Source organism: Vicia villosa, linkage group LG1, assembly GCF_029867415.1.
Source record: "Vicia villosa cultivar HV-30 ecotype Madison, WI linkage group LG1, Vvil1.0, whole genome shotgun sequence".
Taxonomy (NCBI): Eukaryota; Viridiplantae; Streptophyta; class Magnoliopsida; order Fabales; family Fabaceae; genus Vicia; species Vicia villosa.
The window spans coordinates 51,538,283-51,562,390 of record NC_081180.1 but is presented as its reverse complement, the minus strand read 5'-3'; the positions used below and the strand labels follow the sequence as shown (position 1 = coordinate 51,562,390).

General features: G+C 31.8%; 1 protein-coding gene, 1 long non-coding RNA gene and 1 other non-coding gene across 3 annotated transcripts; all 3 read left to right on the top strand.

Moving 5' to 3' along the window:
* Window positions 1–1,102: 1,102 nt before the first annotated feature.
* On the top strand, window positions 1,103–1,175 carry TRNAK-CUU (transfer RNA lysine (anticodon CUU)). Its single transcript has one exon. It is a non-coding gene; the product is annotated as a tRNA-Lys (tRNA).
* Window positions 1,176–17,624: 16,449 nt separating this feature from the next.
* Window positions 17,625–19,800, top strand: LOC131606013 (uncharacterized). The gene is made up of 4 exons (XR_009284710.1): window positions 17,625–18,316; window positions 18,401–18,478; window positions 18,579–18,908; window positions 18,991–19,800. It is a non-coding gene; the product is annotated as an uncharacterized LOC131606013 (long non-coding RNA).
* Window positions 19,801–21,820: 2,020 nt separating this feature from the next.
* LOC131606004 (uncharacterized) lies at window positions 21,821–22,844 on the top strand. The gene has a single exon (XM_058878295.1). It carries the CDS (start codon window positions 21,886–21,888, stop codon window positions 22,678–22,680), a length of 795 nt encoding a protein of 264 aa, XP_058734278.1. The 5' UTR covers window positions 21,821–21,885; the 3' UTR covers window positions 22,681–22,844.
* The last annotated feature ends 1,264 nt before the right edge of the window (window positions 22,845–24,108 follow it).

Below are 24,108 nucleotides of genomic sequence, written 5' to 3'. Positions count from 1 at the left end.
TGAATATCAATTATTTAAAAATAATTATTTATTATTATTAGTTTAAGTGTTGCAATTGGTAGAGTTAAAATTATACACTTAAGTAAATACAATTGGAAGTGCTATTTTTTCAAACAAATAATAGTATATTAATTTTATTTGGCTAAATACACTTGACTAAATACAGTATTGAAAAAGGAAAAAAATGGTGTTTAATTATATTCTTGTCGCAACAAATTTTGTATGTCTTCATTTTTAAATGTTAAACGTAAGTAAGAAAAATATTTTTTATTATGATAATTATATTACTGCACCCTTTGAAATTAAGTCAACAAGCATAAAGTACACGTATTATTTATCTAAATGTGTAGCTGAGTAAATAATTTTTTTAATAAATTTTCGTTTTTCATATGATGGAATTTATATGAAGTGGTAAGAATGAAACTATTGATCAAATTACAAAATGAGTTAATAAAATTTTAGTAAAGTTTATTTTCTTATATCGTGGAAATCATATGAAACGAGGAAAACGAAATTATTGATCTAAATATTGAATAACAGAAATTTATCTACTAGTTTTTTCAAATATGTGAAAAGATTAAGGGAAAAATATTATTATTATAAACGGGAACAACTTTATTACTGATCCAACTTTACTATAGGAAAAATGAAACCACTGATCCAAACACGTAGTGAGTCACGAAAATTTTAATAAACAAGAACAAATTTACTACTAATCCAACTTTATCACGGGAAAAATGAAACCAGTGATCCAAATATGTAGTGAGTTAACAAAATTTTAATAGATTTTGTTTTCTCATATCGTGGAAATTATATGAAACGGGAAAAATGAAACAACTAATCCAAATATTGATATTGTTTACATTTCATTTTTTATATATATTACAATTTCAACTTAAATTGACTATTATTCTTAAGTTATTTATTTTTTCAACTTCCTATATTTATTACATTCTGCAAATAAATGTGCGTCCAAAATCATAACCCACCAAAAAACACATCTCATACGTACGCACGAGTTTGTTACTAGTTTTATTATGTTAAATTATCTGTTAAGTTAATACTTAAATTGATAAGCATTAGGTCATATCATTTATAACAAGCCCGTCTAGCTCAGTTGGTAGAGCGCAAGGCTCTTAACCTTGTGGTCGTGGGTTCGAGCCCCACGGTGGGCGAAGTTCATATTTTTAAGTTTTTAAATTTATATTAATAAAGTGACACTAATGGAAGAAAATACATCTTTAGATTTTACAACAGATTTCTCTAATCCTTTCTATTTATCTCACTAACCCAAATGACAACAAATCCATCTCATTCTTATTTCTCACATTCTTGACAGCAAAAAATATATTTCTTGGTCTCGATCCATGAAAGTCAAATTAATCTCCAAAAATGAACTTAAAGTCATCGACAAAACCTTCCCCAAACCTGCCGCTACAATAATTTGATAATTTCGCAACTTCAACTATCAATTTAGAGAATAATGCATAATCAATTTTATGGATTGAAAAAAAAAACTCATTCTATTTGGGATAATCTATACAATCAGTTTTCAAATGAGGATATTTTTCGAATTTCTGACATTCCAAGATGACCGAGTTCATCTTCAACAAGATAATCTTGATATTTACAATTGTTACACTCAGTTAACTTCAATGTGGAAACAACTTGACACCTATCTCCCAACACTTTATTGTACTTGGGTTTTACCATGCACCTGTGATATAACAACCTATTTTCGCAAATTTAGGATCAAGACAAAGTTCTCAAAATTTTGAAAGGCTTAAACTGAAAATACTCTCATGTTCGTTAATAAATTATGATGATTGATCCCTTACCTTCGATTGAAAATATGTTCTCTCTTGTTTTTGGTCAAGAACGACAATTAACCCAGTCCAATTCTTTAGAATCCACCGTTAAAAACCAACTTATAACATCTCAAGTTCAATCCAAATATGGGGGTGGTTGTGGTTCACAATAAAATTCTTCCTATGGTCAGAGTCGCACCAATAATATCAATGTATGTGGTTAATATCAAGGGTTAACTTATGTTTGTATACATTAGGGTCACACAAATAATATCGTGGAGTTTTGTTTCATCAAACATGGATAACCCATTAGGTTTTCAACAACGATCTGAGTCACCTTCTATAAATTTTGAAAATTCTTCAAAGCGAAATTCAATCACTGATACTACACTAGCCAATATAAATTCTCCAAATGGTTTTCTCCAAGATCAATATAAACAACTTATCACTCTTCAGCAGCAACATTTGACTACTAATTCAAATTAAATTTCTAGAACTCTTGATTCAAGCAGAAATTATGTGATTTCCTTAATCAGTAATATTAATTCCATCTTGTCACCTTTAGGTAAGAAATTTGTTTCATGTATCATTGATATTGGTGCTACTCACCACATGACTTTTTCTTTGTCAAATTTTTCTTCTTACCAAAATACCAGGTTTTTTACTATGAAAATGTCAAATGGGAGTACTATTAATGCCATAATATTTAGAACTGTCATGCTTTCTGATCATATAACTCTTTATAATATTTATTTTATACTTACTTTTACTGTTAATTTAATCTTTGTGACTCAATTATCTACTGCATTAGATTTCTTCTTAAATTATTACACTAATAAATATATAAAATGATTGGTATAACAAAATATTTGATTCTATATGTGTTATATTATATCCCTCATTCATGTGTCTCTGAACTTGTTTCTTGTTGTAATTTTCTATCGTCTTAGATAGTAATATCAAGTTATGACACCATAGGTTAGGCCATGTTTTATACTTTAAACACAAATATACATTTATTCATTTTCCTTTTATCCCTTATCAATCTAATAAAAATGGACCATGTGATACTTGTCATTTATCTAAGTATAAGAATTTGCCTTATCCAAATAGCACTAGTTCTTCATATAGCATTTTTGATTTAGTTAATGTTGACATTTAAGAGTCACACTTCACTACTACAAATAATATATTTCATGATAAAACTTTCACCTCAGCAAAAAAAAAAGGTATAACGTCAAGGCGCACCGTATTTTATTTTAAAAAAAATTAAAAACAACATATTCTTTCAGTTTTTAATAACACAGAGGGGAAAAACAATTCCGGACACACTTTGAATCTTAAATATTGTTGTTCATGTTTTTATTTTATTATAAGTGTAAACTTAATGATTTATCCCTTCGATTTCCTTAAGAACCGAAGGATAAAATAATCAGATTTTACTATAAAAGCACTCGTTAATTTTTTTTTAATCTTAAACCTAACTTATATGTACCTGCTCCAAACTCGTATGCATCATTTTTGTGGGATAGATTGCAAGACAAAAATAATCTTCAATCTTGAATAAAACATTTTTTATTCCCTTGTCATCTATCTCACATAATATTGTTGATGTTGTTGTTATTGTTATATTTTTGGAATAACCTTCCTATGTTGTCAATCAAAGAAAACAACGCTACTTTCCCTGATTGACAACATTGAGAAATTTATTTATAAACATACTGTAAATTGCACACACAAAATATTGACTGGTAAAAAATTAAAATGGAAACATGACATGTTACTTTCAATTTTTTTATCATTTTTTCTTTGAACTTATTACGCTTTTTTTTTATAAACCCGAGGGATTTACTTATTTTATTTTTAATTTAAAAAATAAAATACTTTTCCCTTGATTTAATCAAGGGAATACGTTACACAGCTACAACAATGGATCTATACCCTACATTCTTAAATGAACAACACTCAAGATTTTGCCAAGACATTAATCTACAACTGTTCGAGTAGAGTCAGAATAGAAGGGCCAGCAGCGAGGGTGTTATAACACCCGTATTTAGTTAATTATTTAATTATATACATTCAAATTACTTAGAATTTAATTATTGAATTTGTGGAGTGTTGAGAATTGTTGACATGGGTTTTTATGATTAATTAGTCGATTAATTAATTGATTAAGTTGTAGAAATAGTATTGAAGAAATACTAGATTTATTATATGGACTTAATTAAGTGATGGTGGTAGTAAAAGGTGGGGTGTGAATGTTAGGCCCAATAGATTTAATGAAATTAGGTTAAGATAAGGATTAGGCTAATTAGAAGAGAAAAAGTCTTGGGGAATTTGTTATGGGAAGTTGTAGAGAAGAGAGAAAATAGGAGAGAAATTCATTCCCGTTTTTCTTGCAGCAGTCTCACTAAATAGAAGATCCCCGATTCGTTAACCGTTGGATCGTCACCAAATTTTGTGGGTAGGTTCGCAACACCTATATCTAACTTTTGACCGTTGGGATCTTCAAAATAAGGTCTGAGTTGTGAGATATCATCATCGCACTGTAGCTGCATATTTGGGAAAATTTTCAGCTTTTGATTCTGATTAAAAGAGGCAATGGTTGGGAGCTAAGGCTAGATGGCTTCGATCGGTAGAATTGTAGAACGGACTCCGAATACAAGGTAAGGGGTGGGGTTCTAACTCTATAACCGGACTCATGATGAATGATATGTAGGGGTTAAATTCGTAGGAAATTATTCCTGATTATTTGTTGTGATTCTGTCGTGTTGATTCGATGAAATTAGTTGTTGTTGTGGTGATAATTGTTGTTGTTTTATGCGAAGTTGAAGGATGTTTCAGTGACGATGTATACCTCTATTTATTAGTATAGCGACGATATAGGCTTATGCCTTGTGACGATGATGTTGTTTGTTGTGTGTGTTTGTTGCATTCATATACATATGCATTTTTGGCGACGGCCTGGATTGGCAAATTAGTGACGAAGGCTTATGCCTTGATGCCTCTGTTTAACTGGCAATTGGCGATGGGGGCTGAAGCCCTGGGTACCACATGCATGTGCAGTTGTAGAGTCTCATTGTATGTGGCATGAGTGTGATTTAATTGTGATGTGATGTGGCTTGAGTTGTTGTTAAATTGTGATAATATGGAGTTGTAATTATAAATTGTTATACTAATGACGTGTTGTGACAGGTATTGTCTGGAAGATGAGAAATAGTTGTTATAACTATTAATATGTTGTTGTTATTTATTTTTGTTAATTATAACTGTTCAGATTAATTGTTATTATAAATGTAGTCTGAAAGCTGTAACGTGATAATTTCGTATGATTAAATTCTAATATATTGTTTATCATGCGTTTGTTTATATTGGTAGATATCTCACCCTTTCTGAATGATGTTTCCCTACCATGGGAAATTGACAGGTACTCAAGATAGCGGTGGAAGTTTGAAGTGATTTTATGGAGTCTTTAGTTGCTGTTAGTCGAGTTGGTGTATTGCTCTGATACGTAGCACTCGGGGGGATAAAACTATTGTTTTAGTAATTATTATGTTTGATGAATTTTTAGTGATGTTTTATTTTGGTTGTGACTCAAACTTGTTTTGTGAAGATGCTATGATTAAAATAAATCATTGTGAAGTTTTGTGAATTCCGCTGCGAGATAAAATAATTATTTTGATACAGTGATTTTGAGAATTAATTTTAATTGTCCGTTTATGTGCTATGTATCTATATGAAGGCGTGAATTACGTAAATGTTTTTGAGATGACGAATATGTGATACCTCAAATGAACTTGTTTGAAATTTATACTCTGATTTTCTGTATAATTTATCGGGTAGATTTGGGGTGTTACAATTAGTGGTATCAGAGCAGGTCGGTCCGTCTGGCCAAGTTGTCTAATGTTGTTTATTCCTCTGTACGCGACAAGTGCGTGAAACACTGTCGGTACTTGTTGCTTTCTGGTTGTTGCAGGAATTAGTTTGAGCGAAATGGGGGAGAAGCTTTGCTTCTCGGATGTGGTTCAGTTGCACGTTTGCAAAGAGGATTGTTGTCTTGGTGTTTCGAAAACTGAATTTCGACGAAAGAATGTGTCTCTCGAGTTATAAAAAGTTTGGGAGTGAGGAGATATGTTAAGAGTTGTTTGGAATATGTTTAAGTTGAAGAAAAATGAGTTTTTGAGTGGAAATTCCATAAGCAAAACGCAAGAAATTGCTGAATTTTTTGTGAAACTTCAAAAATTCATAACTTGAGTTCTGGACATCGATTTGAGTCCCGTTTGAAGCGTTGGAAAGCTAACGAAATGAAATTTATTTTTAAAAATGGTTTCAGAAGCTGTAATAGACTTATTTATAACAGGATGATGTTGGAAAGAGATGGAATTTGCGGTTACGCTTGTCCTTGGAACTGGACTTGTTTGTTGGTGCCGCACAGGACGTCACCGTCAAAGTTGAGTGAATTTAAGGAGTAATTAATAGGTTTGTTGAAAATAAATTTTAAGAATTAGTGTACCATTTGAGAAGTTTTGGAGATACCGTAAAGAGTGTCGCCGCATGGCGTCGATGTTCGCACTTTCGAATAGCGTTGGAATAGTTTACAAGTTAGTAACGGTTATGTTGAAGAAGTACCGGAATGGTCGACATATGTGTAATCGATTTGAGATGTGTTAATGGGTTGTTATGTTGGATGGTTGTACGTGGAGGTGAAGTTGATGATGGTTGTATCGGATAAATTTTCGAGGACGAAAATATTCTAAGTGGGGGAGAGTTATAACACCCGTATTTAGTTAATTATTTAATTATATACATTCAAATTACTTAGAATTTAATTATTGAATTTGTGGAGTGTTGAGAATTGTTGACATGGGTTTTTATGATTAATTAGTCGATTAATTAATTGATTAAGTTGTAGAAATAGTATTGAAGAAATACTAGATTTATTATATGGACTTAATTAAGTGATGGTGGTAGTAAAAGGTGGGGTGTGAATGTTAGGCCCAATAGATTTAATGAAATTAGGTTAAGATAAGGATTAGGCTAATTAGAAGAGAAAAAGTCTTGGGGAATTTGTTATGGGAAGTTGTAGAGAAGAGAGAAAATAGGAGAGAAATTCATTCCCGTTTTTCTTGCAGCAGTCTCACTAAATCGAAGATCCCCGATTCGTTAACCGTTGGATCGTCACCAAATTCTGTGGGTAGGTTCGCAACACCTATATCTAACTTTTGACCGTTGGGATCTTCAAAATAAGGTCTGAGTTGTGAGATATCATCATCGCACTGTAGCTGCATATTTGGGAAAATTTTCAGCTTTTGATTCTGATTAAAAGAGGCAATGGTTGGGAGCTAAGGCTAGATGGCTTCGATCGGTAGAATTGTAGAACGGACTCCGAATACAAGGTAAGGGGTGGGGTTCTAACTCTATAACCGGACTCATGATGAATGATATGTAGGGGTTAAATTCGTAGGAAATTATTCCTGATTATTTGTTGTGATTCTGTCGTGTTGATTCGATGAAATTAGTTGTTGTTGTGGTGATAATTGTTGTTGTTTTATGCGAAGTTGAAGGATGTTTCAGTGACGATGTATACCTCTATTTATTAGTATAGCGACGATATAGGCTTATGCCTTGTGACGATGATGTTGTTTGTTGTGTGTGTTTGTTGCATTCATATACATATGCATTTTTGGCGACGGCCTGGATTGGCAAATTAGTGACGAAGGCTTATGCCTTGATGCCTCTGTTTAACTGGCAATTGGCGATGGGGGCTGAAGCCCTGGGTACCACATGCATGTGCAGTTGTAGAGTCTCATTGTATGTGGCATGAGTGTGATTTAATTGTGATGTGATGTGGCTTGAGTTGTTGTTAAATTGTGATAATATGGAGTTGTAATTATAAATTGTTATACTAATGACGTGTTGTGACAGGTATTGTCTGGAAGATGAGAAATAGTTGTTATAACTATTAATATGTTGTTGTTATTTATTTTTGTTAATTATAACTGTTCAGATTAATTGTTATTATAAATGTAGTCTGAAAGCTGTAACGTGATAATTTCGTATGATTAAATTCTAATATATTGTTTATCATGCGTTTGTTTATATTGGTAGATATCTCACCCTTTCTGAATGATGTTTCCCTACCATGGGAAATTGACAGGTACTCAAGATAGCGGTGGAAGTTTGAAGTGATTTTATGGAGTCTTTAGTTGCTGTTAGTCGAGTTGGTGTATTGCTCTGATACGTAGCACTCGGGGGGATAAAACTATTGTTTTAGTAATTATTATGTTTGATGAATTTTTAGTGATGTTTTATTTTGGTTGTGACTCAAACTTGTTTTGTGAAGATGCTATGATTAAAATAAATCATTGTGAAGTTTTGTGAATTCCGCTGCGAGATAAAATAATTATTTTGATACAGTGATTTTGAGAATTAATTTTAATTGTCCGTTTATGTGCTATGTATCTATATGAAGGCGTGAATTACGTAAATGTTTTTGAGATGACGAATATGTGATACCTCAAATGAACTTGTTTGAAATTTATACTCTGATTTTCTGTATAATTTATCGGGTAGATTTGGGGTGTTACAATTAGTGGTATCAGAGCAGGTCGGTCCGTCTGGCCAAGTTGTCTAATGTTGTTTATTCCTCTGTACGCGACAAGTGCGTGAAACACTGTCGGTACTTGTTGCTTTCTGGTTGTTGCAGGAATTAGTTTGAGCGAAATGGGGGAGAAGCTTTGCTTCTCGGATGTGGTTCAGTTGCACGTTTGCAAAGAGGATTGTTGTCTTGGTGTTTCGAAAACTGAATTTCGACGAAAGAATGTGTCTCTCGAGTTATAAAAAGTTTGGGAGTGAGGAGATATGTTAAGAGTTGTTTGGAATATGTTTAAGTTGAAGAAAAATGAGTTTTTGAGTGGAAATTCCATAAGCAAAACGCAAGAAATTGCTGAATTTTTTGTGAAACTTCAAAAATTCATAACTTGAGTTCTGGACATCGATTTGAGTCCCGTTTGAAGCGTTGGAAAGCTAACGAAATGAAATTTATTTTTAAAAATGGTTTCAGAAGCTGTAATAGACTTATTTATAACAGGATGATGTTGGAAAGAGATGGAATTTGCGGTTACGCTTGTCCTTGGAACTGGACTTGTTTGTTGGTGCCGCACAGGACGTCACCGTCAAAGTTGAGTGAATTTAAGGAGTAATTAATAGGTTTGTTGAAAATAAATTTTAAGAATTAGTGTACCATTTGAGAAGTTTTGGAGATACCGTAAAGAGTGTCGCCGCATGGCGTCGATGTTCGCACTTTCGAATAGCGTTGGAATAGTTTACAAGTTAGTAACGGTTATGTTGAAGAAGTACCGGAATGGTCGACATATGTGTAATCGATTTGAGATGTGTTAATGGGTTGTTATGTTGGATGGTTGTACGTGGAGGTGAAGTTGATGATGGTTGTATCGGATAAATTTTCGAGGACGAAAATATTCTAAGTGGGGGAGAGTTATAACACCCGTATTTAGTTAATTATTTAATTATATACATTCAAATTACTTAGAATTTAATTATTGAATTTGTGGAGTGTTGAGAATTGTTGACATGGGTTTTTATGATTAATTAGTCGATTAATTAATTGATTAAGTTGTAGAAATAGTATTGAAGAAATACTAGATTTATTATATGGACTTAATTAAGTGATGGTGGTAGTAAAAGGTGGGGTGTGAATGTTAGGCCCAATAGATTTAATGAAATTAGGTTAAGATAAGGATTAGGCTAATTAGAAGAGAAAAAGTCTTGGGGAATTTGTTATGGGAAGTTGTAGAGAAGAGAGAAAATAGGAGAGAAATTCATTCCCGTTTTTCTTGCAGCAGTCTCACTAAATCGAAGATCCCCGATTCGTTAACCGTTGGATCGTCACCAAATTCTGTGGGTAGGTTCGCAACACCTATATCTAACTTTTGACCGTTGGGATCTTCAAAATAAGGTCTGAGTTGTGAGATATCATCATCGCACTGTAGCTGCATATTTGGGAAAATTTTCAGCTTTTGATTCTGATTAAAAGAGGCAATGGTTGGGAGCTAAGGCTAGATGGCTTCGATCGGTAGAATTGTAGAACGGACTCCGAATACAAGGTAAGGGGTGGGGTTCTAACTCTATAACCGGACTCATGATGAATGATATGTAGGGGTTAAATTCGTAGGAAATTATTCCTGATTATTTGTTGTGATTCTGTCGTGTTGATTCGATGAAATTAGTTGTTGTTGTGGTGATAATTGTTGTTGTTTTATGCGAAGTTGAAGGATGTTTCAGTGACGATGTATACCTCTATTTATTAGTATAGCGACGATATAGGCTTATGCCTTGTGACGATGATGTTGTTTGTTGTGTGTGTTTGTTGCATTCATATACATATGCATTTTTGGCGACGGCCTGGATTGGCAAATTAGTGACGAAGGCTTATGCCTTGATGCCTCTGTTTAACTGGCAATTGGCGATGGGGGCTGAAGCCCTGGGTACCACATGCATGTGCAGTTGTAGAGTCTCATTGTATGTGGCATGAGTGTGATTTAATTGTGATGTGATGTGGCTTGAGTTGTTGTTAAATTGTGATAATATGGAGTTGTAATTATAAATTGTTATACTAATGACGTGTTGTGACAGGTATTGTCTGGAAGATGAGAAATAGTTGTTATAACTATTAATATGTTGTTGTTATTTATTTTTGTTAATTATAACTGTTCAGATTAATTGTTATTATAAATGTAGTCTGAAAGCTGTAACGTGATAATTTCGTATGATTAAATTCTAATATATTGTTTATCATGCGTTTGTTTATATTGGTAGATATCTCACCCTTTCTGAATGATGTTTCCCTACCATGGGAAATTGACAGGTACTCAAGATAGCGGTGGAAGTTTGAAGTGATTTTATGGAGTCTTTAGTTGCTGTTAGTCGAGTTGGTGTATTGCTCTGATACGTAGCACTCGGGGGGATAAAACTATTGTTTTAGTAATTATTATGTTTGATGAATTTTTAGTGATGTTTTATTTTGGTTGTGACTCAAACTTGTTTTGTGAAGATGCTATGATTAAAATAAATCATTGTGAAGTTTTGTGAATTCCGCTGCGAGATAAAATAATTATTTTGATACAGTGATTTTGAGAATTAATTTTAATTGTCCGTTTATGTGCTATGTATCTATATGAAGGCGTGAATTACGTAAATGTTTTTGAGATGACGAATATGTGATACCTCAAATGAACTTGTTTGAAATTTATACTCTGATTTTCTGTATAATTTATCGGGTAGATTTGGGGTGTTACAATTAGTGGTATCAGAGCAGGTCGGTCCGTCTGGCCAAGTTGTCTAATGTTGTTTATTCCTCTGTACGCGACAAGTGCGTGAAACACTGTCGGTACTTGTTGCTTTCTGGTTGTTGCAGGAATTAGTTTGAGCGAAATGGGGGAGAAGCTTTGCTTCTCGGATGTGGTTCAGTTGCACGTTTGCAAAGAGGATTGTTGTCTTGGTGTTTCGAAAACTGAATTTCGACGAAAGAATGTGTCTCTCGAGTTATAAAAAGTTTGGGAGTGAGGAGATATGTTAAGAGTTGTTTGGAATATGTTTAAGTTGAAGAAAAATGAGTTTTTGAGTGGAAATTCCATAAGCAAAACGCAAGAAATTGCTGAATTTTTTGTGAAACTTCAAAAATTCATAACTTGAGTTCTGGACATCGATTTGAGTCCCGTTTGAAGCGTTGGAAAGCTAACGAAATGAAATTTATTTTTAAAAATGGTTTCAGAAGCTGTAATAGACTTATTTATAACAGGATGATGTTGGAAAGAGATGGAATTTGCGGTTACGCTTGTCCTTGGAACTGGACTTGTTTGTTGGTGCCGCACAGGACGTCACCGTCAAAGTTGAGTGAATTTAAGGAGTAATTAATAGGTTTGTTGAAAATAAATTTTAAGAATTAGTGTACCATTTGAGAAGTTTTGGAGATACCGTAAAGAGTGTCGCCGCATGGCGTCGATGTTCGCACTTTCGAATAGCGTTGGAATAGTTTACAAGTTAGTAACGGTTATGTTGAAGAAGTACCGGAATGGTCGACATATGTGTAATCGATTTGAGATGTGTTAATGGGTTGTTATGTTGGATGGTTGTACGTGGAGGTGAAGTTGATGATGGTTGTATCGGATAAATTTTCGAGGACGAAAATATTCTAAGTGGGGGAGAGTTATAACACCCGTATTTAGTTAATTATTTAATTATATACATTCAAATTACTTAGAATTTAATTATTGAATTTGTGGAGTGTTGAGAATTGTTGACATGGGTTTTTATGATTAATTAGTCGATTAATTAATTGATTAAGTTGTAGAAATAGTATTGAAGAAATACTAGATTTATTATATGGACTTAATTAAGTGATGGTGGTAGTAAAAGGTGGGGTGTGAATGTTAGGCCCAATAGATTTAATGAAATTAGGTTAAGATAAGGATTAGGCTAATTAGAAGAGAAAAAGTCTTGGGGAATTTGTTATGGGAAGTTGTAGAGAAGAGAGAAAATAGGAGAGAAATTCATTCCCGTTTTTCTTGCAGCAGTCTCACTAAATAGAAGATCCCCGATTCGTTAACCGTTGGATCGTCACCAAATTTTGTGGGTAGGTTCGCAACACCTATATCTAACTTTTGACCGTTGGGATCTTCAAAATAAGGTCTGAGTTGTGAGATATCATCATCGCACTGTAGCTGCATATTTGGGAAAATTTTCAGCTTTTGATTCTGATTAAAAGAGGCAATGGTTGGGAGCTAAGGCTAGATGGCTTCGATCGGTAGAATTGTAGAACGGACTCCGAATACAAGGTAAGGGGTGGGGTTCTAACTCTATAACCGGACTCATGATGAATGATATGTAGGGGTTAAATTCGTAGGAAATTATTCCTGATTATTTGTTGTGATTCTGTCGTGTTGATTCGATGAAATTAGTTGTTGTTGTGGTGATAATTGTTGTTGTTTTATGCGAAGTTGAAGGATGTTTCAGTGACGATGTATACCTCTATTTATTAGTATAGCGACGATATAGGCTTATGCCTTGTGACGATGATGTTGTTTGTTGTGTGTGTTTGTTGCATTCATATACATATGCATTTTTGGCGACGGCCTGGATTGGCAAATTAGTGACGAAGGCTTATGCCTTGATGCCTCTGTTTAACTGGCAATTGGCGATGGGGGCTGAAGCCCTGGGTACCACATGCATGTGCAGTTGTAGAGTCTCATTGTATGTGGCATGAGTGTGATTTAATTGTGATGTGATGTGGCTTGAGTTGTTGTTAAATTGTGATAATATGGAGTTGTAATTATAAATTGTTATACTAATGACGTGTTGTGACAGGTATTGTCTGGAAGATGAGAAATAGTTGTTATAACTATTAATATGTTGTTGTTATTTATTTTTGTTAATTATAACTGTTCAGATTAATTGTTATTATAAATGTAGTCTGAAAGCTGTAACGTGATAATTTCGTATGATTAAATTCTAATATATTGTTTATCATGCGTTTGTTTATATTGGTAGATATCTCACCCTTTCTGAATGATGTTTCCCTACCATGGGAAATTGACAGGTACTCAAGATAGCGGTGGAAGTTTGAAGTGATTTTATGGAGTCTTTAGTTGCTGTTAGTCGAGTTGGTGTATTGCTCTGATACGTAGCACTCGGGGGGATAAAACGATTGTTTTATTTATTAATTCTTTTGCTGAATTTTTATATGGTTTTGGTTTAAATTGTAACTTAAAGTTACCGTGCAATGATGCTACGACTTGATTTGAATAGTTATGAAGTTTGTTGATTCCGCTGCGAGTTAATTATTGAATTTAAACAAAGTGATTTTTAGTAATGATTTGATTATCGTTTTAAATTCTTGTGCTATGTATCTATATGAAGGCAAATAAGTCGTAATTGTTTTTGAAATGACGAATATGTGATACCTCAAATGAGCTTGTTTGAAATTTATACTCTGATTTTATTATATTTTTCGGGTAGAATTTGGGGTGTTACAGGTGTGATCTTCGGTGATGGTTGAGAAAAAAAAAGGTTGTAAGATGGATTATCAAGACTGACTTTTAAATATACGCCCTTGAATTATTAAGACTGACTTTTAAATCTAAAAAATAGTAAAAAAAATTGAAAGATTAAAGATATACTCCAACTAAGATAGATTAACTTTTGCAAATAATAACACATCATCAACATAAGCTAGTTACCATCATAAACCGTTTAATTAACCATGTTCCCTATCCTTTCTATACAAAGTACAAAAATATAAGGTCGGCTTTGGCTCATCAGCTTGATTACTTCCGGAGGTGGCTTTGACGTGTCGTACTGTTTTTTAGGTTAACATTTTGTAGGCTTTCTTCAATTCTAAAAAGTCTCTCTACTAGAGCTTGTGAATTTTGTTGCTGCACCATGTTGTAAACACTATTTAACACATTGTGTACTCAATGTATGCCAAGATTAACATGTAACAACTGAAAGCCGGGAAGTGTTTCCTGTCCAAATATCACAGATAGTGGTGTAGTCCAAAGTGAACGTTCGCCCTAGTGAAATTGTTGCGTATATTTGGGAAATAGAATAGCTTGAAACGCTTCTTAGTCTGTTCAAATTTGAAAGAGATCTTGCCGTGAAGGAATTGACTGAGAAGTTACTTAGATTAGATCATCTTCTTCTTGAGACGAAGGTGGTGGATATTCAATATCTTCAACAGCAACGACAATAACAATAGTAGTTTGCCGTTGAATGTCAAAAAGAGTAGCTTTGGATGCCACCATAGTCGATGTATCTAACATAGGGTCTGATAGAAGAAAGTCAGAATTTGATGAAGGTGATATGGAACAAGGATATATGCTTCGAATAGAGGAAATCTGAATTTTGTGAGGAGGAGATATTAATTAATCAAGAGAGATTTGATCAAATTAGGAGAGATATGATTATGAAAATCCGTAGGAATCAAAAGTCAATTCTCATAGGCGGCGCTAATGTTTTGTTGTGCAACCAGAATTGATCGATACACGAGGAGACGAAGCTTGTTGCGATAGTCCTATGCTTTCGATACGGTGGATGAGAAATTGACCTTTAAGGTTAAAATTTAACATTTAAGTCAATAAGAGACTGAAAAATGTTGTGTGAATGTATTTGAATACTTAGGAAATATTGTGCTTTTCCTCTTAAATAAAATAAGTGGTTGGTAACTGAAAATGTGGAGTGAGTCGTGAAATCTGGATGCCTAACAGATCCTTATACTCAAAATTGACTGCTTAGAGAGAGAAATAGCCTAATTTTAGCTTAACTTTTTGTTTGCTTTATTAGGCATTCATTTTTGGGCCTCATCCTTATTTGTATTTAGCTTTTCAATGCATTAATTTATGAAATAGTTAGAGTTTTAAGTACTCTTGTTTGGTCCAACTTTTTATCTACTTTTCTTCTCAGTATAAGAAGATGGAGGGCCAAACACATTTTTTTTATAAAGCTCTTATGAAAAAAAGTAGTTTTTTTAAGACAAAAAATTGAATAAAAGAAGCTTGTAAAAAAGTCGTTGAAACCAACTTTTTGGGAGCTTAAAACATGTGGTCGCGGTTCGAATCCCAACTAAAGCACTTTTCTTTAAAGAAAATGGCGCTAGTGTGGTAGACGACAATATTTCAATTTTTTCTACAGTTCATAACATCTAGAGTTATATTTTATTTATTCTTTTTTTCTTCTTCTATTTACATCATCATTTTTGTAAATACTAGTATTGTCCAATTTGTTATTCATTTTGTATATTATATCTTGTTTTATTGTATAATGATTTTCAATAATAATAATATAATTAATTTCTTATACTATATACTAAATTATTGATGTTAATACAACATTAATCAATACACATTATATATATATATATATATATATATATATATATATATATATATATATATATATATATATATATATATATATATATATATATATATATATATATATATATATATATATATATATATATATATATATTATAACTTTTATGAAAAAACTAAAATTAAAAAATAACTTTAAAGTTTAAAAAATAATTATAAAACTTTAACTTTGTTTTAAAAATTTTTATTTTTAACTTTTATTTTAAAATAATTTTTAAGACGTACAAAATTTGGGCCAAACGAGTTCAGTTTAAGTTGAGATGATGTAACATCTATTTACATCAATTGACATTCAACTTTATGTGATTTTTAATTTTTTAAAATAATTAAAATATTTAGTTCAAATCAATTTAAATTTAAAAACACCTCTAAATATTTAATCAAATTGAAAAACGAACTTACCTTAATTAAATCTAGCTAATTAGAGAGATCGTAGCAAAAAAAATTAGTTAGACCATAAATTATAAAATTCTAATCACACTCAGAGCAATGTTTTAAAGATCCAATTAAGGAGATATTAAGTTTAAAATAAAACTGAAAGATCCAATTGAAGGAGATATGGAGTTAAAAATAAAACTGAAGGTGAAATTTAACGGGAAGAGTTGAGAATTGGCATTGCATACAGTTTGGTTGTTCAAAGTTTTAAAGGGCCGTTTTTCATTCTCATTCAAACGGTTTAAAGTAAGTTTTTATTTAAAAAATTATTAGATATCCAATTATTTATCATTAGGCTTAAATAAATATTACAATATTGAAAATATTATTAATAAATTTTTATTCTAATCTTTGTATTTGATAAATAATTTTAGTCCTAAAAATATTTATAAAATATATTTAATTTAAACATTAAAATAAAAGATAAAAAATTTAAAAAAATATAAGTAAGAAGTTATTGATAATTATCTTCTTATTCTCATAAAAATATAAGACTCTCATCTAAATAAAAAATAAATAAATAAAAAATTTCAAGACATAATTTATAAATATTTCTCTTTCTCAAAAATAATTTTAAAATTAAAGTCTTAAAAACATACAATTACAAATTAATTCGAACTCAGGACCTTGAGAAGAATACACTCTCAAGACCCAAGCCTCTACTACTAGACTAATCCTTGAGGGTTATAAAACTACAATTAAAACGAAAATATCTAATTAAAATGAACTTAATTATCATCTCTTTCAAATATTTTTTATGTATGCAAAATAATCTTCTTAATTTATAAATTTAAATTTTTTACAACATTAATATAACATAATTATTTATAGGCACAATATTATAAATAATTATGCTAAAATTAAAATATTTTTAGAGATTAATAAATATATATATATTGAAAGTGTAAAATAATTTTACACTGTCATCAAATAAAAAATCTATAATCTATCGTATCATGAAAATAAATTTTAAAATAAAAAATTTGGTGTGACAGATTATATGATGGTTATTAGTTTACATTATCGATCCATCACTTGTTTTTTTTTTTCTTCGTATTTTTATCTTACTTATTTTTTTTCTTTATATTTTTATCACTTTTATCAAATATAATAAATGGTTGACTACCTTTTGGGAGGAAAAGGGAAAAAGTGTGGATAATGCAGACTGCCATAGGTGATATACATTACTGCTGGCAGATGAGAAATGCTGTTTGTTTTGAGAAACATACAAATAGTAAGAACATTGTTATTGTAAATAATTGACGTTGTTATCTATAATATAAGAAAGGAATATGTGCTGGTTAAGACATATTAACCCTGAGTTAATTATGTGACAAATCTCACTTATGGGGGCAATTTGGGTCCAAAGTAATCATTTGTCAGAACATTACATGCTTTTAGTTACATAATATCTATGCCTTACCATATTCACTCTCTGCAATCCATTCTTTATTATTATTCTTTTCATTATCAGTTGCATTTGAACTAAAGACTGCACAAAGGTGTCCACGGGCAGAACAGTTCTTCATCGATGGTCTTCCCAATGACCATACTGTTTGCAGGTTGTACACTTTCTGTCCTATTCTCTTTCTCCAATTTTCATATCTATCCTTTTCTCTCCAAAGACAAACCTACCACCAAGAACAATTGTCTTTTCACTATCTCTTCCTTTTACTTTCTTCATATCTAGCTTTTTTCTGGTTTTGTAGATCTTAATGGCTAGACCCTTTGAACTAAAGACCCTTTGTTTTCTCTCTCCCAAAGCTTCTCATGATGCTTCTTCTTACTTTTTTCCTTCTTCCTCTTTTACTTTGTATTTTGTTCAGCTTCTTTCTTCTTCCTCTTCACTTTTTTTCTCTTTCTGCTTTTGGGCAAGTGATGTAGATCTCAAAGCAAAGAATCATCATATGACATAAATCTATAATCCTGTTTACAAAATGTTGTTTCGATTTCAAGCAAAAATTATGGCGATTTGCTTTTGGGCTGTCGATTCGATTTCAAGCGAAGAAGATGGAGATCTGTTTGTGGGTTATGGTTTAGTTTCAAGCGAAGATTTGATGGCGATGGATCTGACTTTTTGGCGATTTCACGGTGGTGTGCGATTTGGCTGGTATATCTGTTTGTGTAAGTTATTTGATTTTACTACTAACTATTCTTCTTTATTTACTTGAATGTTTCATGTCTAACATGTTTGCAACTTTGTGACAGAATGATGGTGATGTAAAAATAGTTGGGAATAATTTTAATGAGATTGTCTTGGATGAATCAAAAGATGTTCTCCTTGAGGTACAACTTTGACCCTCTATGTGAAATTGTCTTTGCATCATCAATGGAAACTCATTTAGCCTTGATTGTTAGCATACTAACAAAGTCTTATTTGTTTCAGGTTCATTTGTGAAGAAACTAAGTGGTACGGGAAAGACGATTCTGATTTGCACCAGCCTGAATCTCAATAATTTTGGAGTCGGGTTGTGTTGAATGGGTAGTTGAATTTGAGCCTTCAGTATTCGTAGATTGTGAGCAGTGTGGGATATAATAAGATTTGCAGTTCTGCATTGTACCTTTATTTAGTTCTCTGTAGATATGTTTTGGTTGTTGTCTGATGTAGAAAACAGGCTGAGGCGGCATTATATGAAGCTGGGTCTGATGTTGTCTTTTGGTTGTTGATTTCTAATTTTTGGTTCCGTCGATATCTGTATTGAACAGCTCTTTATAGGTAGCTTGCATTCTATTTTTGATAATTCCAAAATACTTTTTGGTGTTCTGATGAATTCTAATCAAATCAATAAATTTTGTAGCTTGAAGATCACAAACGGCTATTGCTCCACTCAAGCGAATGAAAATTTTGCTACAGGTTAGTTTGTTTGTGAATGAATCTCTAAACCACCAGAAGCCCAAATATGTTCCTGCATCAAATAATATGCAATGATAAGGCATACTACCACCCTAACTGCCTTGCTTTTAAAGGTGTTTGCAAGTAGATCAGGAGCAACAACATTAAGAAGAATGAAAGCAGCAGGCAGTTCTAGCCAATCTGCGATATTAGAAATTATTCCGGGGAAAGTGTTTTGTGGTTTTCTTTCTTTTCTCATTATTTCATCAGTGGTAGTTATGTTGTGGGATGCATAATTGGAGGATGACTTATATTTGGATCCGGTAATTGGTAGTGGAGTGTTGTATCTGTTTTTCGGCGTAGTTGCGAATTGGATTTGAAGTCTGTTTTTTGTTTTGTTTCAGTATGTGTGTTAACAGGTTGGTATGATCTTTGTTTTTGTTTTGTTTTGTTTTATATTGGTTTGACCACTCTCTGCATGATGCATGAGATAAATGCAGTAGATGGGTGGCTCATTTCAAGTGAAAAATTGGCAAATGAGGATAAATTGGCTAACAGCAAACAAGTTCTTCATATCTCTCCTCTAATTGATAAATAAATTAGTTTCAAATTTAACATTTGAACAGGAATTTAAATTTGTTTCATTGTTCCAGATTAGTGTCAAATGAGGATATATCACAGCGTTATGAGTTATGAGTTGCAGCTTCCACTGATAATTTATTTGTGTGCATTATTGTGTTTTAAGACACAGCTTAGTCTTACGATTATTAGTGTTTTTATTGTGTTTTCTTCATTTTCAAATTTTACGTTGATTTGATGTTTTATATATTGAATCTTCTGAATTAGCATGGAGTTTATGTGAAAAATATGTTTCTACCTTCTTTTATCGTCTTTTCTTTTCTTTTCTTTTTTTTATCGTCATTGAATTTTGCTCAACATTACATTGAGGTTATGGGTAAAGTATATCTCTAACATCTTTCTTAACTTTATTTTCAAAAAATTTTATTATTAGATTTATCTTTTTAATTACAATAATATTAAAATTTACTTAAGTAAAAAGTAATTGAACAATTGAATATTTTAAAAAATAACAATCATTGAAAAACGTTTTAATTGGCCTTTTTTATTTATGATATTATTAATAGTACATAAAAGAATAATCAAATATTTGTATTCATAATTGTTCAATAATTATGGAAATACAACATACAATTAATACTCATACTTTATTAGGACACTACTTTAAACACATTTATTACTTTGTTCAATAATATTGACGATTTACATTTTTAAAAAAAAACTAGAATTAATGACATTTAATCATTTATCAACAAACCAATTACATTTCAACACCAAATTTCAATTTATATTTTATTATTAACAACAATAAATTTGTTACTTTATAATATCTACAATATATTTCATTTCTTATTTTAAAATTATAATATATTATTTTTAATTATAAATATTATTACATAATTAACTATATTGAAATTAAAATAATAATAAATAAAATAAACTCTGTTAATTTTCTCATTTATATTTTTTTAAATTAATTAGTTCATTTATTTATGTTCATTATTACAATTCATTTTCAATAAAATGTTAGACCTTAAAATGATTATTATAGATTTTTAACTTACTTTTAAAATAGTAATAAAATTTTAAAAATTAATTTCAATGTCCTTATTTATTCCACTTATAAAATATTTAGGACAAAAAAATATGAAATTATTTTTAATTGAATATAAATAAATTTTATAAAAAATAATAAAAATTTGTTAGTTTAAAAAACTCATAAATTCTCAATTAAAATAAATTAAAAAATACATGAAAATGTGTAATTTTTCTGTGACTTACCATTATAATATTATCTTAATTAATTATAATTAATTATGCTTAACATCAAGAAATATTATAGAATATATTAAAGCAAAATATTTTCTTAATTTTACTATATTAAAGCAAAATATTATCTTAATTTTATTATTGATCTAAATATTTTTATATATAAAAATTTATTATTGATCAAAATATTTTTGTAAATGATACCTAAACAAAAACAATATTTGTATACGGAAAAAATTTATTATTGATCTAAATATTTTTATATACGAGAAATGATATTTATGATCAAATATTTTTGATCCAAAAATAGTTTACGGGAAATAATTTATTATTGATCTAAATAATTTGATATGCGATTTTTTTTATCATTTATCTTAATATTTTTTCTTTTTTTAACATTCTATTTAAAATAAATATTTTATGTAAATAAATGCGCGTAACAGACCAGAACCCGTGCGTATGCACGGGTTTATTACTAGTTGTAAATAACATTATAACAGCCATCATACATACAAGTTGACATAGTAAAAGGTATAGAGAGTCAACTGCACAATTGATGATGAAGTGGTATAGTTAGGTTGAACCTTATTGATCACCTTGTACCCCAACTGTTTTTTTGAATTAATCAACATATTCAATCAAAAAATAATAATAATTTAATACTAATTGTAAACATTACTAACTTTTTATTTTGATAATTTAGTTAAAAACTGAATAAAAAAATGTAAGTTTATAAAAAAGAGACGAGTAAGATGATAAAATATTCCATCCAATTCTCCATGTGTCTGTCCATATCCGGATAAGTTCATAAAATGTTGACCCTCGACCGAATCCACGTGGCCATTCCCACTCAAACCCATGTGTCACCATTAATTTCGTAACGCAAAAGAAGTAAAATAAAAACGAAAGAAATTCAAACGAAACATATTCATATAAAAAACGCACAGAAACAAAAAGTTACTAGTATAATGTATAAATCTCTATAGAGAGGAAGAAATAAAGATTTAGTATTATGGCCAGTGGGTGGACAAAGTTATTACAATGCAAATCAAGAGCATTCGAAGATGTTTACAATCCATATCCAAAAATTCTCTTACCCAGTGCTAGTTGTAGAAAAAGCGTTCAAAATATCAATGATATCGTTGATATTCCAAAGCCCAAGTCCAAAAAACCCAAGCCCGTAACCACCGTTAAATCAGGAGCCGCCACCATGAACCGTTCCCGAAGCACCGTGGGAACTAGTTCATCTTCTCGTGCAATCACTGAACTTCCGGAGGGACATTCATCACGGAATGTTGTGGATATTATTTTCCAGACGAGCTGGGGTAAGGAGTTTCCGGGTCGGGTTGAAATGATATTCAAGGTGGAGAACGGAGGACGAGCAATGTCGCGGTTTGAAGAGTTTCGTGAGGCGGTGAAAGCAACTCGGGTATCTGAGGGAAAGAATTGGGAGGAAAATGCGAGGTGTGTTGCGGATGGGAATGAGGTGATGCAGTTTTATTGTTTGGGTCCGGCTGAAGACGGCGGATCCCACGGTGGTTGGTCTTTTCCGGAGAGGAAGGGGACGGCGATACGGACGTTTTCAGGGAGTGGTTGTGCGCATGAGAATGGCGGGGGAGGGGAGGGTAGATGGGCAATGCTGGTGTGTCGGGTTGTAGCGGGTCGGGTTTTGAAGCAACTCGGGTATTTGGACTCGTTGTTGGATAAGCGAGTGGGGTTTGACTCAGTGAGTGGGGATAATGGCGAGTTGCTGGTGTTTGATGCGCGTGCGGTGTTGCCGTGTTTTCTTATTATTTACAGGTTGTGAAAATAAAGAGAAATTATTTGCATGTCTCTTTATTAAATTTTTAATAAAAAAATTATATATATTTTCATTATTTGAGATTCTGAAATGCTTTTATGCACAATGGATTAATGGTCACATTTTTTGTTTGTTTTGGGTTCTGGCTAATATTTTGGTGTAATGTAATTAAGGAGAAATTGGTTTGATATGTGATCATTTGATATTATTCTTGCATCACGATGATGTATAGTTATTTCTTACTATTATTATGTTGTATGGCATTCCAAAATGAATACTAGAGCTTTTAGTTTATTGTATTTAGAAGAAATATATAAATAAAAGATGCGATGTAATTTTTAGTGAACCAAATGAAAGAGTGTAAAAGGAAAAGTAGAAGTGAGTATATTTTAAAGTAAGGAATAAGATTTAATGGAACTGAAAATTTGGTACTAATAGAGAGGAGGAAGTATAGCGTAAGCCACGCAATGTCCAAAATGTGATAATGAAATGAGATAGAAGTAACTATGAAGAGTCTTCGGATTTGATTTGATTTGACTAGAATGCACTCTTCACTTCTGCCAGCACGCATTTGCTACTTTGCAATGTTGTTTATTTTCCACCCTTTTTCATCGGTTTTCTATGTGGGCTTGCTTCTTACCTCGGATATATTTAGGGTGGCGATGTTTGATAGGTGTGAATTTCTCATTTAATTCCTATACATTCTTAAAGGCCTCTAACACAATTTTTTTTTTTATTTCTAAAATTCAAAGATGCATTTTCGAATGGAACACATTTTGTTTTTTGAAGTGTTTTTAAAGATGCTTTTCCGATTTTTTTTTTTTTTAAAATCAGGAGTGTTTCAGATATGCATCTTCAAATAATTTTTATTTTATTTTAATTTTGGGCTTTTCGGAGATGCATCCACGAGGTGACTAGACAGACAACACCGACAATTTTGAATGAGTGTGATTGCACTGACAGTTTTGAATGTGTGTGATTGTACCGACAATTTTATGTGGCTCATAATGAATCCTCAACACTATAAACAAAGGTCATATGTTGTTGAGAAAAACATCAAATTTTTGAAATGCCTCTTTATAATTTTTTGGTGGACGCAGTAGTGTACTTCACTGGAAAGAAAGATCTTGTGAAGTTTCTCATTTCGGATGGGTGTTGGAACCTTGAGGCATTGACATCCTGATTGGAAAAAAAGTTACCTGATACTGATAACAGAGTGGTGAGGAAGATCTCGTACCGTGCAGACTAGAGCACGAATGTTAATGGAAGGGTAAGTTACAACATTGTTGAGTTGAAGTGCGATGCTGATATGAAGGACATGTGGAAATCACACCGCCATAAAATAACTAAGGGGCCGGTCGAGTTCGAAGTGCAGATCACAAGATCTGTCGACGACGTCATGAAGATGCTTGAACGTCCAGAATCATCTGCTAG